We start from the raw sequence: 19,349 nt of genomic DNA, 5'->3' as shown, positions 1-19,349 counted from the left end.
CTATTAGATCATTTTAAATATTTCAGTAAATATATTCTCTCAACTTAATTTTATGTTTAAACAAAGTTTTAAAAATTTCAAAAATTTTTTAAATAAAATTATATTATATAAAAAATTTTTTAGGCCTTAGGTATTGGATTGAACAGGCTTTGGAAGGTACACGAAAATTCATTTTGTGAGATGGATACCAAAGCTTTTTGAAAAACATAAACTTAATAAAAAGAAAATGAGATTTAATTTAAAATAGTTTTATAACTCTGCAGATTTTAGTTAATACACAAAATATTGCTATATATCTGTAGTGCAATGCTTAAATGTTTAGTAATAACATATATTTTAATTTATTTTTTCACCTTTTGCAATCTTTAATTTATTATCAATATATGAACAATATTGTTATGGACTTTGCTTCTATCTTAAATCAATGTTTTTTATTGGAATTTAAAATGTTCCTTTTTATCTAAACATTTATCATGAAGTAAAACAACTTAAGCAGAAATTTGTGTAATTTTTTGCTTTTTTTACGAAGAAATTCGTAAAAAGGAAAACAACTATTTTTTCATAACCCCCTGTTCAATCATTTTAATTTCAACAGCTTTAACTTCAACTATTTAAATGCTTAAATCTTTTTTGATGCAGTGTGAGCTCATTAACTAATTAGACACTCTAACTATTAAATCTACGCTCACCCTTATCTCTAGTATTTTGTTAAGTGTAATATTTTTCCTAACACATTTCCAAAATATCATGCCCGAAGTTTTAAGGTGTTGTTTGCAGGAAGCAGCTACTTTTAATTACTACAGGTCAGGTCAGGTTTAGGATCATCAGGATCACCCTGCTAATGGTATTATGTAACCCAGTACTACCTGCCCCATGCCCTGCTGCTTTGTAGAATGTGCTTTTTTAGGCAAAGGCTAGGAGAAACAAACTCCAACCTAAAAATCCCCTGCCTTGGGGCTCATGGTTGAGTAAAGGCTAGATATGGTGTCTCGATAAAAATACTCATCTTGGGCAGATATTAACTGCATCCAGCTACTGTCTTGTAGGAGGCCTTCTAGGCAAAGACTTTAGGGGTAGCAAGAATAAATCTACTAACCAGCCTCGAACCCCTTCTTTATCTATTAGGTTAGCATAGATGTAAACCTGTGTTAGATTGTTTCCTGTCTAAGATGATGAATGGTGAATCTTCATAACTCTACTGATAGGTTTATGTTTGTGTCTCCTTGATAGTAGCTACGCAACACTTCCTATTATCTCCTAATAATGATATAGCTCTAAAACTCTGTTTAATGGTCAACTGTAAGTAAGGTTTCCCAAACTTTGTGGTAGCTCTCAGAGATGCTGATTCCATTAACAGCTGCAAAATATCAAAGTATTAATTGTGCCATGTTGCGCAATGTGGAGGCCACATAAGGAGCTCTATGTTACGACTTAAGGTTATATAACAGGACTGAAAAAATTGCATAGCTCATTTCTAAGGAGGCCATGATCTATCTAAGAATGAGTCAATTTCTCTTTAAAATTAAATCATGCCAAAAGTAACCCAAAATATTAAACATAAAAAAATATCCCCACCACCTAACTGTTTTAATATATTTTTTACTAATATTCGTGGTCTGTGTAGCAAACTTCCATCAGTTGAATCTTATCTCTTACAAAATTCACCAGACTGCTTGTTTTTAGTGAGACTAATTTAAATTCTACTACTCCTTCTTCTGATCTTAGTGTTAATGAGTACTATCATTTGATTTGCAAAGACTCCAATAGTCACATGCTCGGCTTAGGGTATAAATAGGCATCAATTCACCTATTTGTCATGAAATCAGGTTTAAATCCTTTGACCATTCTTTTAGGTGTTTCCGCTTAACACCTCTTCACTCTTTATTCTTTATCACCTTCCTCTTTGTTCTTTATCATTCTCCTTCTTCCCAAGACTGCACTGTTTTAGATGTAATTTCTGATCATATTGACAATGCCCCTCTGCCAATATTGTTGTAATTGGTGACTTCGATATTCATCACACTGAATGGCTTGGCTCTAACACCACTGACCCTGCTGACACTAAAGCCTATAACTTTTGCATTTCTCAATCTCTTACTCAGGTAGTTAACTTTGTGACTCATCTTCCTAACAACCTTAATCATTTACCTTCACTCCTTGATTTATGTCTGACTTCAGATGCGAGCTTGTGTTCAGTTTCTCCTTTCTGTCCTTTATGCGGTTTTAATCATTAATGATCTCTTTAAATCTTCCATCTTATACTTCCTTTTTGGACTCACCCTATCATCGCACTACTACCCTAAAGCTGACTAGGACTCTTTTCATGATTTTCTTTATGAACGTCTTTGGGCTGATGTCTTTTACCTCTCAGCTAAAAAATGCACCTCCGACATAACTTCCGGGATTCAGGTAGGAATGGAAGCTTTTATTCCTTCTTATTGGCTCCAAGTCAAGCCTCATTCTACTCCGTGGTATTATTTATTATTAGAGCTTTACTGAGTTGTTTTTTTTATTGTGCTTGCTATTTTCTCTCTCCTGATTCCATTCTCTATTTCTACAAATCTCTTATTCATCCCTGTATGGAATACTGTTATATTTGGGTTGGTTCATCTAATGATGCTTTTTCTCTTCTTGACAAGGTTCAAAAACGCATTGTAAATGTAGTTGGACCTGCTCTATCTGCTAAGCTTGAGCCTCTTTCCCATTGTCGTAAAGTTGCATCTCTTTCTCTTTTTTACAATTACTATCGTGGTTACTGCTCAAATGAGCTATCATCTCTAGTTCCATCAACTAAAACTTATTCTCGGTTAACTTGTCATTCAAAATCTCATTCTTTTAATGTATCTGCCCTTGCATGCTCTAAAAACATTTTATTCGTTTAGTTTTTTTCCCGCACTTCAACCCTTTGGAAATCTCTCCCATCTTCATGTTTTCCTGATTCATACAACTTTCCACTTTTTAAGTCTTCTGTCAACCGTTTCCTTGCTCTATAACTCTATTCTTTTTTTCTAGTAACTCCCAACTTAATAGTAGTTGCTAGCAGCTTTATTGGGAGTGAATCAGAATAAAAAATAAATAAAAAAGTTTGTCTATTGTATAGTATACAATATTATACATGATATAAAGATATTTTCTTTATTCACATGGTAGTTCATATATATATATATATATATATATATATATATATATATATATATATATATATATATATATATATATATATATATATATATATATATATATATATATAGTTTATTGCATTTGGGAAGTGCAGAAGGAAAAAAGTGATTCTTACGCCAACACATACATCACTTTTAATTACTTTTGACTTTCGTCCAACATTTGCATGTTGTCAGAGAGCTGAAACCATTAATTTAATTACAAATTAATTGTTTTTTAAAAAAACCACAAAAACGCAAATTTAATTGACTCCGAAATCCGAATGTTTTTAACAATATAAACAATGTTTTTATTTTTATTTTTTTTAATAAAATGTTTTTATTTTTAATTTTTTTTAATAAAATGTTTTTATTTTTATTTTTTTTACCGTAAATTATGCGCGGAGTGTTGCTACATCGACTATCTTATAGCCTGACTCGCTAGGGAGTGCTGCTACATCGACTGACAAGTAGCCTGACTCGCAGGGGAGTGTTGCTATATCGACTGACAAATAGCCTGACTCACAACGGAGTGCTGCTACATCTACTGAGGGTTTGGTTGGGGCAGGCAGTCTATCAAATAATAAAAAAAAATTCCGGTCTTGCATTTTAATTTTTACTTTTTGTCAACAAAATATGGAAAAAACTTTCTAACATATAAGAGTTCTATATATATACATATATATACATATATATATATATATATATATATATATATATATATATATATATATATATATATATATACATATATATATATATATATATATATATATATATATATATATATATATATATATATATCTATATATCTATATCTATATATATATATATATATATATATATATATATATATATATATATATATATATATATATATATATATATATATATATATATATATATATATATATATATATATATATATATATATATATATATATATATATATATAAGTTTTAGAAGTCAAATTATAAACATTATAAAACATCAAGAGAAATTTCAAAGCTAGTAAAAGTTTGCAATCGTGTGTAATTAAGACACTTAGTAGATAGAGAGCTTAAGAGACGTTTTTCTTTCAGAATCAAAGCGGTAGGAAAAATTACAATATAAAAATGATGTTTACTTGAGTGCAAGATCAATTAGGTGTGTTTTGTAAGTAAATCTGAAGCCTTCAGTTCAACTAACAGCAAAAAAATCTGCTTTGAATGATAAACAATTCACAAAAAAGTTGGAGTTTTGCAAGAAACACAAACATTGGAGAGAGAAAGACTGGGAGAAAGTAATATTTTCACATGAAAGTAAATTACAACAGTTCGTTGTATTGGTTTGACAAGGTTTTAACTGAAATTTTTTATATTAGGAAAATTTTAAAAAAATCTTTTAATTTTTTTTGTTTAATTAAAATAATTTATGCTATTGTTTTTTTATTTGTTTATGTATTTTTTTTTTTGGTTGTTTTATAAACAGAAATAAATAAATAAAAAATAATCACATAAATGTTTTTATTTGGACAAAAAAAAACAAAAAAAAAAAAAAAAAAGATTTGTTTGCTGTCTTCCTAATTTCCTATTTTTCGATTTGCTTTTCTTTTAATTCCCCTATTTGCTATTTTCTTAATATAAAAAAAAATTAGTTCGAACCTTGTCAAACCAACGTGATGAGTTTGGCACACCACGCAACTATCAGGGGTGGAACCTCGTGGTCATCAGGCAGCACAAGGAAACTTGTTTTCTCAAAGGGTGACACACTTCCAAGGTTATGCAAAGCTTTTTCAAAAAGAAAAAAATTTGTATTTTTGACTGGCCAGGAAACAGCCATGACCTCAATCTAATTGAAAACAATTCTTAAATAAAAATCACAAATAAAGTGTCTCAGATTAAAGATCTGCAAAAAAACAAATTGTTGAAATATGAGTAAAAGAGATATCACAAGACTTACGTCTTACACTAGTCTACAGTATGTCTCATTGTTTTGCCTCTGTTTTGAAAAATTCTGGTTATATGAAGTATTGACATTTTTACCATATTTTTAAGATAGTTTATTTAATAACTGTGTTCTAGTTCATTCTAGTCATCTTTGTTAGTCAGATGTAAAATAATGTTCTTTGTTAATCAGGTGTAAAATAACTTTTAGATCTTTTTTTCACAATTTCTAATCAGTATAAAATTCAATATCATTCATAAATTTAGACAGTTGAAAAACTACTTTATCATTCTATTTTGGCCCATTTTTTTGGTTTTTAGCATCATATTCAAATTTCAAAAACCTTTTTTTTATTAGTAAACTACATATGCTCTTAAATAAAAAAGGTTTCATTCTATTGGTACAAAATTGAATATGATGTTAAAGAACAAAATAAATGGAGAAAAAAAAGTGATAGAGTAGTTTTTTACCTTTTCATATTTACCAATAATATTGCTTAAAATTTTGAAAATCAATTGGAAAATGTGAAAAAAATCTAAAAATTATTGTAAAGTAAAAAAAAAAAAAAAAAACAATCAACTAAGAAATTTTTTTTTGAAAAAAGATTTTTAGATTTGAAATTTGAAACATAAAGAAAACTGGAAACTGATACTTTTATTAAAAATAATAAAAACCAAAAGAAAAAATGTTAATATTTTGAAATAAATAAATTTTATTTTGTTACATTATATAGAAAATTGTTTGCAGAAAAAAAATCAAACCTCCCCAATTTCATGATTGGTATGTTCAAAAATGTCAGGAAGTGTTCCAATGTATTCTATAATATGGTCGAGCTTACCCTCACTAGTCTGTAAGGCATTCCTGAGCTTTTGTGAACTTTGTGTGCGTAAATACTCAGAATTATGTGAAATCTAAAAATTAAATTATAATGTAGTAAAATTTACCTCACAATAGAATTATAACAAACATTAAAAACCATATTCCTCAATTCTATTTATAAATATATAATTTTAAACCTAAGCTGAATTTGTAAAATGAGTTTCAAATTATGCTATTTATTAAATAAAGAAACATTATGCTACATTTTATGAAATGAAGAAAAAATAACATTAATATAAAGTAACCTTAAATTGAGGAAACTTTGCTATCTGTTTCACAAATATTTTAGCAGAGCAACCTAGTTTTTTGGTCATCCTTGATCTGTGCTTTTTGGGCATATTCTTAATGAAATAAAATTAGTAATAAATCAATACAAAATAATATTAGAATGTTTTGTATAAAATATAGTGAAATATATATTTCATATATTATATTAAAAATTCATTTGAGTAAATTGTATATATTGTATACACTATACTTCATATTAATATTATAATAATATATATATATATATAATATATATATATATATATATAAATTATATATATATATTATATATATATAAATATATATACATATATTATATAATATATATATATTTATATATATATATATATATATATATATATATATTATATATACTTATATATATAATATGTATATATATATATATATATTATATAAATATATAATATATATAAATATTATATATATATATATATATATATATATATATATATATATATATATATATATATATATAGATCTATAGTTTGTTGTCTTTGGGAAGAGCGGAAGGAAAAAAGTGATTCTTACGCCAACACATACGCCACTTTTAATTACTTTTGACTTTCGTCTAACATTTGCGTGTTGGACGAAAGTAAAAACCATTAATTTAATTACAAATAAATGGTTTTTAAAAAAAACTACAAAAACGCAAATTTAATTGACCAGAATGTTTTAAAAACATTCTGAATGTTTTTAACAATATAAACAATGTTTTTATTTTTATTTTTTTTAATAAAATGTTTTTATTTTTAATTTTTTTAATAAAATGTTTTTATTTTTATTTTTTTTTACTATAAATCATGCGTGGAGTGTTGCTACATCGACTATCTTATAGCCTGACTCGCAAGGGAGTGCTGCTACATCGACTGACAAATAGCCTGACCCGCAAGGGAGTGCTGCTTTTTTTATTGAGTTCTGAGTATAAAAAAAAAAAAATTAAAATTAAATACATCAACACCATAATAGTCAAAATAGTTCAAGAATTCTATGTTTGACTTGTTTATTTAAACAGGGCCTTTACCATTTTATATGCAAGCTTTCCTTTCTTTCTAATTCATACTCATTTTGAGCAGAATCCAAAAAAGAAAAGTAATCAGAGGAGGCTTTCTTTTGACATTCAATGTTTTTCATTAAATGATGAAAAATGTAAGAATTTTATCTTCCTTGAAATGTTCATCAATGTGTTGTAAAAAGTTTCAGACAGTTCTTGTAGCAATGTACAGTTCATGTAGCAATGTACAGTTAGCAAAATTAAATTTGTAAACAATGTTTGATTTATTATTTCTTGGAAGTAAGTCTTTTACTGAAAAGTATTGCTAAATTTTAAAAGAAGAAAACGATAATTTGATAATTAAATCTTTTTTACATAACTTTTTAGTTAATTCATTATTTTTGTTTTGAATATTTCTAGAACTATCACCTATATATGGCAACCTAAAATATTTGTAATTAAGGGATTTATTCATGTATACTACATATATTCATGTATACTATATATCTATATTTACACACACACACACACACACACACACACACACACACACACACACACACACACACACACACACACACACACACACATATATATACATATAAATATATATATATACATATATATACATATACTTATTTATACATATATATATATATATATATATATATATATATATATATATATATATATATATATATATATATATATATATATATATATACATATATACAAATATACACACACACACACACACATATATATATATACATATTTGTATAGATATAGATATATAAAATATATTTGGGGTTAAGTATTTTGATGTAACAATATGAAGACTCTTGTACATGATGCAGCGCTCAGTATTATTAAATAATAGGTTATATATGTATATACATATATATATATACATATATATATATATATATATATATATATATATATATATATATATATATATATATATATATATATATGTTTTTATTCAGATAAATAAAAATAACTGATTAGCGGAACTTAAAGTTTCATACCCGAAAATAATCATCAGCCGTTAATACAAACAAAATATGTAAGCAAACCGTTACAAAAACATTAAAACTACTGTAAAATGAGTTCTGACAATAACTTTTTTCATTCCTTTTTTTTTCCTTATTTCTGTTTTTTAATTAGACTTTTTTCTGATAAAAAAATCTAATTAAATAACAAAACAAAAAACAAAAAGCCGTTATAATTTACTATTCTCCTGTGTCAAATATAGGTAATAAGAATTTTTTTGAATGCCAACACTGAGACATTATTTCACTTTTTTTATTCAGTAGGTTTTTACAATTATGTAATCAAATAATATTTTTCGTGGAGACAAAGGTGGCATATTTTTGTTATTAGATTGTAAGGTTTTACAATTTTTCATTTTATAATAGGCTTTATGTTTTGGAGTTTTAAGCTCCATATTTCCTAAGAGAGTTCATATTTCCTAAGAGAGTTCATATTTCCTAAGAGAGTTCCATACTTAACTGATGCAAATGATTTGAAATGGTTTATGTATCTTAATTTAAATGGTGTATGACTAATGCCAATATATACTTTTTTATTATGATCATGATGACTGGAATTTACAGTTGCTTGGTAGGCAGTATTGTAAAGACTGGTTGTTCAAAGGGCAAAACAGTTTATCTAAGCAGTTACATTGGTTGTTTTTTATTGATTTTCGCTGTTTTTTGAAATTTTGAAATTATGCAAAATTATGACTTTAGGTTAAGCATGCAACTGTTGCTGATCTTAATACTGATCTTAATAGAATACCAGTTGAATATTTTATGTAGCTTGTGGCCGACTGGAAAATGTCAATTAGGGCTAGAAAATGGTTTCCTATTATTGCTTTGAAATTTAAGCTGAACAGAGGGTTATACCAATGTATGTATGTATATATTTATGTGTATATAAATACTTGTTTCTTTATAGATAAATAAAAATACTTGTGATATCTCATCCAAAATAAAAGTGTGACCATAACATAAACAGAAAAATATTCATAAATATAAAAAAGTCTATATATACATATAAATGAATATATATATATATATATACAATAAAATATCCTAGCCCCAGCTAATACAGGGTTTGAAGCCATATATATTTATATGAAATTCCCTGACTTTTTGCTGACTTTTCTGAAAAACCAGATGAATTTCCCTGACTATTTTCAACATTTGCAATGGTTTTTATAAAATGATTAAAACTACTATCTACTATAATGGAAATGCTATAATTGTACATGCTCTGAATGACAAAACTTATAAAACTTATTATTTATGTGGGATATCATTATGGATCTTATTATACATGTTACTATGGATCTTATTTTTAAAGATGACAATGAATGAGCACTAAGTAAAACATAGGTTTCAAAAAAGCATAAGTTTCAGATGATCTTCAAGAAAATCTAAATATATATATATTATTTTTCACTAACACAACTGAAATATCTTTGTAAATATAAAGTTGTATGAAAACACAAATATCTTTCAACATCTCATGCAATAGTTGGTCTATAACAGAGACTACTTTGGGTTAGTCATTTGTTATCACTATTTGTAGTTGTACCCTTGCTAATTCAACAATGCCTTCAGATAAAAATAGCAGAGTATAACAAAACATAGTTTAAAAACATTTAAAAATTATTTTCAACATCGATAGCCAGACTAACTTCTTAAATTGCGTATGATCTAGTTCTTTTAATTAAAAACATAATCAACTAAAAATGCAGAGGCTTAAACAGATGGTGTTTAAACAAGCTGAAACAGGGCCTTGAAACAGAAACTGATTAGGAACAAATGAGCTATAATTGAGTAAACAAAAACAAACAAATATAAAAACTAAAATGCAAAACATCTTTTTAGAAAGGTCATTGTGCAAAGCAATTTTCTGATTAAACTTGTCTAAAATTGAAATAACAAAAATACAAAAATCATAATAGATATAATAAACCTTGACAAGTTTTCAAATTTCTTTTGACATAATCCTTATAAAGAAAACAATTTAAAAAGGTCTGCTTCATCATATGTGATCCAATAAACACAAAGAACTTTAAAGCAAAATCTTTTATTGAGCAAAAAATAATTGAAGTTTTTCAACTAGCTATATTTGAACAAATATCAACATAAATAATACTTTATATCAACAAACAAATTGTCAAAAAGCAACAATTGTTAATTCAGTTTCTTTCTCTTTTCCTCTAATAGCAATAATGTTCCCTGCAACCTAGCAACGTCTTTCATTTTCTTGCTTGTTTTCGGCTTGCAACGTCTTTTATTTTCTTGCTCATTTTTGGCTTGTTCCACACTAAAGACAAACTCTTTTTCTAGCATCAATGAAGTTTTTGTAAGGAGACCCATTTGAAAGTTTAGCTCTTCAATTTCAGATAAATAATGGCTTTTGACTTAGCATTGCACATTTTTTGTTCTTTGACTTCTCTTTTTTAAGCATGAATTGGTATTTTTGATGTGTAGATTTAAAGGCAACTTTTATTTCTGATGTAATCTGGATAGTGTGGGGGTTGAAGTTGTTCGTAAGCATAAAACCACGCCCAACAATATCATCTGTTGATATATTGTCAGTAACCACATCCTTATTTACACTAAACCTCGTTCATTTGATGCCTGTCCATGACAAATAAAAACTCAGGATACTTTTTTATGTCAATGTCTTTGAAGTAAAAATCATCAAGGCGTTTATTCTTTCAATCATAGCTAATGAAAACATTCCCATTCATTGCAAATTCTGATGACAAACTTTGAGAACTGGTTGATAACTTTATTGGAATGAATGAATGAATGAATGAATTTATGAAGTTATTCCAAGTGAGATAAGATGACGCAGCAATTTTTTCATTTCCCCTTTTTTTTTTTTTAGGTGTGATCTGATCATAAAAATTTGGAAGCAAACAAGTACTTATGTTAACAACCACGGATTCAAGCGGACATCTTTAAATAATTTTTCAGCAGTTGAAATCAAAATATGCATGCATTGAATTTTAAATTCTTTAATATTTTTCAAAATAACTGCATTATTGTTTCTGAGCTTTGACAGTGATAATTCAGCAAAAATTGATTTTAGTGGGCTTCAAATGGTGCTCTTTATTTTGTAGATAAATTTTAGTAAGTTTTGAGTAAGTCTCCATAATTTCAGATTTAATGAACATCCCAGTAATACTCTAAATCAACTGCACAAGATTACCATTCATGTGAGGTACTATTGGAGCATCTGTCTGATAGAGTTTCAGAAACTGTTCAAGCATACTCACCAGGTAGTTAAAAAACTGGAATCTTACAAGGAAAAGTTCTTTTTTAACAGAATTTACAACAAACTTATATGATTTGCCGCTTACTTTTAGGCAGTGTCTCTCAATAAATAACAATTTTTATAATAGATAGCCAAATACTAATTAATCTTTCTGCTACCTTTTTGATTTCAACCCATCTGGTTGTGCAAAATGAAAGCAGGAACCCAAAACCTTGAGTAATACTGATAAAGTCACTTCTTCTGGCAGGAGAATCGTGAAATAAGATTTTTTGAACATCTTTTTAATTCCCCAATCAGTTGATTCTACTCTTGATTTGAAAACACAATAAATTATGTGTAGGGAACAGCAGCCTATGTCAATAAGTTTAGATAGTTTGTGCTCTTCACATTTGCTTTTAACATCTCAGTGAAATTTTAAGTTGACATTGGGTCCATTGATAGAGACCTGAATAACTTTGCTGAAATTAAAATCACTTATATTTTCAATAAGATGATTCAGCAAATCAAGACTGGTACTATGTCCCATAAATGAGGAAGCCCAATACCTTACTTCAATTTGTATTTTTTCCTCATTCCAATATCGGATGAGTACATTCACTTGACAAGTTTGAGTTTTCTTGTTGAGGGATTCATCAAAGGACACAACAAACCAAGGAGACAGGCTCAGTTGTTGTTTATGTAAAGCTTTAAAATGAGACCCAAGACCATGAATGATGCTTTATTTGGTCCCATTTGAAAAGATTTAGCAATTTCGCAGTCATGAAACATAGCCTGGAACAAATAAGTCGCATCTTTGTTTGAACTGATAGAAATTTTATATAAGCAACAATGCAATGCCCACATATTCTTAAATGCACAGAATTTATTAGAACTTGATACAAGAAGTTCTAAAGATTGCTGCTTCATTATGTGTCATGTTGAAAAACTATCAGTTATCTTTAAATTAAACTCTTCCACTGAATTAGGTGAATTATTATTTTTAGCAGCAGGTAATTTAAAAAAACAGGAGAAATTACTTGCAAGTTAAATATGCTATTTTTCCTTTCTCATGATCTTTTAGTGCTTGAATACCCATGTTCGAAAGTTCAGTTATTTTATGGCATAATTTGCATTTAGCCTTTCTCTTTCATTAGCCAAGAGTCAAAATGAGGATAAATGTCTTTGTTTAACCATTCTTCTTTGAAAAAACCACTATTTTCAAAGAAGACTTGAGCAAGATTTCTATTTTATTCATTATTCTAATTCCAAAAAAAACAGCAACAAAATATTATAAATAATATTTATGACATGGGGCAGTGTGGCAAATTTGATTGTTTTAGTTTTTAAAAGCCTTTATCATTTTTAAAACTCATTATAATAGTTATCAAATAGTTATTGTAATGCTTATAGAAACTTTTTTTGATGAAAACTTTCAAAAGCTTTCAACATTAGTTGAAAACCTTTGAAACTTTATGTAACTCATGCGAAAGAAAAAAAAAAGCGCAAAATTTTTTTGTTTTGAAGACACAAAAGTGTTTAAGTTGTCGTTGATCATAAATTATAGAAATAGTTTTAAATGATTTAAATTGATCATAAAATATATATAAATTGATAAAATATATATAAATTGATAAAAAATATATATAAATGGAAATAGTTTTCATAAATAAAAAAAAAAGAACATTTATTATTACTGTAATAATAAAATAAAAACCATAGATAATTTAAATAAAATGTGCTTATTGTTAACAATCGCTAGTAATTTTTTGCTTGATTCAAAAGTATTTTGCATAATATAAATACATTAGAAAATATTTAAATAAGAGTTAAAATCTAATTAAGAGTTTCTGATGTTTACTTTTTATTTTGTTCTCTTTCATTAAATGTCATTAATTGTAGAAATAAAATATGAAATGGTGGTCATATAATGGTGTGTGATCACACCCCTTCCTGTGAAACACAGTAGTGTATTTTTTAATTTTTGAAATAAACTAATGGGTAGCACCAACAAAAACAGAATAGCTTACTTATAAAACAATTTACTTCTCAATTAGAATTCCTTAACTTTTCCCTGACTATCTAATTAAAAAAAAAATTTCCTGACTTTTCCAGGTTTTTCATGACTTAAGCCTAAAATAACTAATTTTCCATGTTTTCCAGGTTTTTCAGGTACAGTATGAACCCAGTAATAACCTCTGCTAGAATTATTGCTTAGTCAGGGCCCCGGTCACATCCTACTACAAATATATGAAGACTTTTTTATACCAATGTCAGGTTTACCATAAACAAAACTCAATTTTACCAGCTTGCAGGAGACAAATTTATAAATTATAAATCAAATACTTCTGTGAAAAACATAGCAGTGGAAAAGCTATATCTCTAAGTCCCTAAATGTTTTAAACAATTCCAAATAAACTAAAATGACACTTTAGGAGCATTGACTCTTCAAAGTTTGTAACATGATACCCAATCTAATAATAACACTTTCTTAGAAATCCAGACCATTGAAACTGTAAAATTTTCCAAATAATTAAAATTAACCAAAATTATTTTTATCATTGGAGATTACAGAAAACTATTGAAAATGACTCTTATGTATTTATGGTTAGATAAGTTTTTCAAAATCAAGCTTCGGGTGCACGTGTCTCATGCACATTTTATTTACTAAAACATTTTATCCATAACTTTCTGAAATATTTTGATAGTAATTCAAAGATTAAAAATGTTAGTTGAAGATGTAATTGATATATTTGTTGATCTTGAGGCAATCATACTGATTACCACTAAACTCCCTCCGCACTGCTGAAAGTTTACTGAAACTATTTTGGTCTTAAAATGAACAAAAATAAATGAGAAATTATTATTAATTTCTCATTTATTCTTGCATCCATGGCAGGTTACCTCCAATGATTAAAATCGTTATACTGTTATATAACGTTTATACTCTGTGACATGTCTGGTGACAATTTATTATGACTTTCAAAAAGTTTTGCAATATGTATTTTTTTTTTAGATTTTTTTTAAAATAACCATTGTTTGCTTTTATAACAGCAGCACATACTCTGTGCATCTTTCGAATCAGTTTTTGAAACTGATTCGAAAGAGGCAAAACTTGAAAACAGAAACAAAGGTTTTCAACTTGAAAACAGAAACATAGGTTTACAAATGAAAATTTTACTTTTTACATGTTTTACTTGTGACAAAAATTTCTGGGAATATTTTTAAAGTTTGACAGAAAAAATCTAAATTTAAATAATTTTAAAACATATCTAGTAACTGAAATGAATTTCCTTTAACTAAATATTGTCTTAGTTTCAAATTATTTATTAATTTATTTATTATAAATAAATATATTAGTAACCTCATTAATATGTGGAACATCTTTCAACCTTGTTTTGTTTCTTCCTAAGTGACACATATATGCTTTCTCACCAATATAAATAAATGGTACACCCTGGAATGGAATTTGCACAGCACATTCTTCTGTACTAGTTAGATCACGAGACTGCCAATGTATTCGAAACTTTGATGTAATATCAATGGATGAGACTAATCAGAAATTATTTTTTTTGTTTACAATAGTTAAGAAAAAAAATTTGATCATAAACAAGAAACTTTAACTAGCAGATATTTTTTTCTTCAAAAAAAACTACTTACCAGTAGAACCATATGCTTTTGTTTTCTTTGCAACAACAAAGTGTGAATATGTGTCTTGAGTATGGATACGAATTATGTCTTCCACTTCTTTTTCTGTTGAAACACAGAAATAATTTCCTTTGTTTGATGATGATAATATTGGACTCGGTATAACTAATGTACTTGGAAAATTATTACTTGAAAAAACCAAACCATCAAGAGTACCCTAAAAAATATTTTCAAACTAAATCAATCTGAAATAATTTTATTTAAGATTCACCCAATATTTAAATAATAAAATTTTAACTCAACATTTTTTATGTTTGAGGTAAAAAGTTTAATGTAAAGTGTTTCGAACAAGTTTCATCATTTCCTTTTTTTTAATGCGTTTTTGTTTAAACTTTTTATCAAAATCTAAATATTTTTAAATAACTTTTATAATAAATAATATAATGCAATATTTATTTTAGAAATTTAAAAATACAAAACAATTAAGACAATTAAGCTTTTAATATTTTTTTTTTCTTCTAATTATTGAATTCATATATAATGTCTTGATTATATCATGCTTCAGAGTAATTTATAATTAGCAATCTTCTCTCACTTGAATCTTACACTATTTACTGAATATTTGGTGAGGATTTAGGTAAGGTAAGACAAAAAAAAAATCAATGATAACACTAAGTGATATAATAAAATAATTTTATAAATTTCTATTATAGTTTATTATTATTATAGTAAATTATAGTTTAAATTATAGCATATATATATATATATATATATATATATATATATATATATATATATATATATATATATGAGGGATCCAGGAAGGGGATAAGGGTGTACATCTCCCCCTCCCATCCCCCATTACCATCATCACCACCAGAATCTGGAAGTCTTTAAAAATCATAGAAATGAAGGACCTTTTTTATTATAGGAGACACAAATGTGATACAAAATACAAAAATATTTCAACATCTCCTCCCACCAAAATTCCTTGATCCGTCACTGATGCATACATATATATATATATATATATATATATATATATATATATATATATATATATATATATATATAATATATATATATATATATATACATATATATATATATATATATATAAATTTTTTTGAAGTTGAGATTTTGTTTGACATACATTTTTCATTGATTGGTTAAAATTATATTAATAGTTATTTTGTTATAATGTCAGCAGAGAACTTATCTTCAAAAAATGGAAACAACCTATTCACAGAACTTTTAGAAAAATTAAAAGAGTTTTTACCTTCACTAATTGATGATTTAAAACCAATAATAAGAGATATTATTGAATCAACTCTTAAAGATTGTTTTAATAGTTACCAGCATCATAACAAGTCAAGTGAAAGCATTAAAACACAATATATGAACTTTAAAGATCAACACCAAAAGTTTTTTGTTAAATCTTTAGATAAATACGAATATTTATACTACAAACACATCAGATGCACTAACCTTCTAAACATATATCCCGATTGTTTACAACAAGAACCACTTGTTATCCCTAAAAAGTTCAGAAGTGATAATCTACACCTGATGTCAGCTGAAGAAGAAAACGTAATAAAAAAATTTGACCTACAGCGTTTAAAATCAGAATGCGAAATACTTACAATACGTAAAGATAATTTTCTTACTTCACTTAACAATGTCGATGTAGAAGTTACCAACATTATTAATAATCATGCAACAAATGAAGCTCTAAAAGATAGATTGTTATTCCGATACGAAGAATGCAAAAATGAAGATAAAGAACGAATTGATAAAAAATGGGAAAAAAAGATTGTTTCTACTAAATTAGCTTTCGATAAAGATCGTCTATATTTCAATTCAAGAAGCTCTAAATTTAACCATCAAAAAGAAAAAGAGAAAGAAAATATCAATTCGGCAAACTTTAATTCTTCATCAAATAATATTATAAATTATGACCAATTGTTAAATAGCGCACCTTCAAAAAACTGGACAAGCACAATCCCAAGAAAATACAACCTAAGGTCATCAACCTATCCACCAAACACCTGACCACTTTCCAAATATCACTTCTGATAAAAGGTGTCTTACATCTGAATTAATGTGTAAAAAATAATTTTTTACACATTAATTCAGATGTAAGACAATTCACTCGAAAGCTTAAACTAAAAGAAAAATTTTATGAAACCCATAATAATGATATTAGCATTTTAAAGAAGAAATCAAATTATAATGTTAAATCAACTCTTCCAGAACTTAATGAAATAATTTCGAAAATCGAACAAGTTGATCCCATTAAAAATCTATCAGTTGATAATATTTCATCACAAGAAAGAACAGCTCTTAAAGAGCTGAGAGAAATGAAAGACATTGTTATTAAAATAGCTGATAAAGGTAGCAGTTTAATTGTGATGGACTCTACATATTACAGCAATAAGCTTGTTTATCAAGATCATCTATCATCTTCAATCACGTATGAAAAAACAAACTTAAACTCTGATAAACTAGTTTTCAAAAATCTTTTAAAAATGATTGATAAACATAAATGCTTAACACAAAACGAGATAAACATTACAAAATTTGAATGGAAATCAAGCAATTTTTATGTAATTCCCAAAATTCACAAATGTAAAGAAATAATCAAAAAAGTTCAAGAGTCTAATTCTCTAGTTATTGAAATGCAACCACCAATCGATTTAAAGGGTCGACCTATTATTGCAGGAATTGACTCACCTACGTCACATTTAAGCCAATTTCTGCACGTAATTCTATCTCCTATTGTACGGAAGCAAAAAACTTATATAAAAGATGATTGGGACTTCTTAAGAAAAATTCCTAGAAAAGTAGAGCTAGATAGTATTATACTAACATGTGACATTGTTAACCTTTACACTACAATTCCCCCACAACCTTGGTTTAGAAGCATTAAAATTTTGGGTTGAAAAACATAAAAATCTAATACCTGAACGAATTACTACCAATTTCATTATAGAATCAGCATCATTTATTTTAAAAAACAATAATTTCCTCTTTGATAATCAATTATTTCATCAAATCACAGGTACAGCCATGGGTACAGACTTTGCACTAGACTATGCATGTCTTTCGATAGGTTTCTTAGAAGAAACAATACTTTTTCCAAAAATTCTACCAAGATTTTTTTCGAATGACGAGGTTCATACTATTGAACAGTTCTACTTTAGATATGTTGATGATGGTTTTAACATATGGCCTAAACACTTAGATATAAACAAATTTAAATTGTCACTCGCCGAATTAAACAATTCAATTACCTTCACAGATGACTATGGCATTGAATTAGTTGAAAAAGAAAATATTTATAATATAATTAACTTTTTAGACATTTCTGTTATTCTTCAAAATAACAAATATATCAAAACTGACATATTTTATAAAGAAACAAACACACACGATTATCTTAATTTTAACAGTCATCATCCTTACCACACCAAAAAGAACATCCCTTATAGTCTTGCAAAAAGAATAATTGTATTTACATCTGATTATATCACCGAAAACCTGCGTTTAGCAGAGCTTAAATTATGGCTGAAAGAATGTAATTATCCAGACATTGTTATTGAAAAAGCATTTCATAATGCAAAACTACAAAAACCAGCTCAACAAAAGAAACCTTATGAAGTCGTTCCTTTAGTCACTACATTTTACAGCAACCTAAATTGCCAACCTATATTAACTAAAACCAAACTTCTACTCAGTTTATCCACCAGTGAAAGAATACAAAAAATATTTTCTAACATAAATCCTGTAATAGCTTACAAACAACCACCAAATTTACTGAGACAACTTACTTCCGCTAAATTTAATTCCACAACATCTAATAACAAAAAGATAGGAATTTTTAAATGTAATGATGGTCGTTGCAAAATTTGTTTATTTTACCTACAAGAGGTAAATAATTTCGTAACATCCAACGGTACTATTTAGAACATTAAAAGTCACATTACTTGTAGCAGCAAGAATGTCATTTATTATCTAAAATGTTTGTCTTGTAATGGTCAATCAACGTATACTGGAAAAATAAATAATTTGAGAAATCGCACTAATGGTCATATTTCAAGTTGCAGAACTGGCCATTCAACAGACAGGTTTGACAATCATGTATATGATTGCCAACGTATAAATAAAAAAATAATGGAACC

The 19,349-nt window shown here is 27.1% G+C and overlaps 1 protein-coding gene across 2 annotated transcripts in view; it reads right to left on the bottom strand.

Annotated features, from left to right (window-relative positions):
* The window catches only part of LOC101235563 (uncharacterized), a 43,781-nt gene that overhangs the window by 20,330 nt on the left and 4,102 nt on the right, over positions 1–19,349 (bottom strand). For both annotated transcript variants that reach the window (XM_065793826.1, XM_065793828.1), the window contains exons 3-6: positions 15,181–15,385; positions 14,885–15,072; positions 6,209–6,304; positions 5,846–5,995 (exon numbers count right to left, since the gene is read on the bottom strand). In XM_065793826.1, coding sequence (XP_065649898.1) covers positions 5,846–5,995; positions 6,209–6,304; positions 14,885–15,072; positions 15,181–15,385 — 639 coding nt within the window. The remainder of the gene's footprint in view (positions 1–5,845; positions 5,996–6,208; positions 6,305–14,884; positions 15,073–15,180; positions 15,386–19,349) is intronic.

The sequence above is a fragment of the Hydra vulgaris genome, chromosome 03 (assembly GCF_038396675.1).
Source record: "Hydra vulgaris chromosome 03, alternate assembly HydraT2T_AEP".
NCBI classification, from domain to species: domain Eukaryota; kingdom Metazoa; phylum Cnidaria; class Hydrozoa; order Anthoathecata; family Hydridae; genus Hydra; species Hydra vulgaris.
Note: the sequence above shows the minus strand (reverse complement) of the source record. Positions and strands in the feature narration are given on the sequence as shown.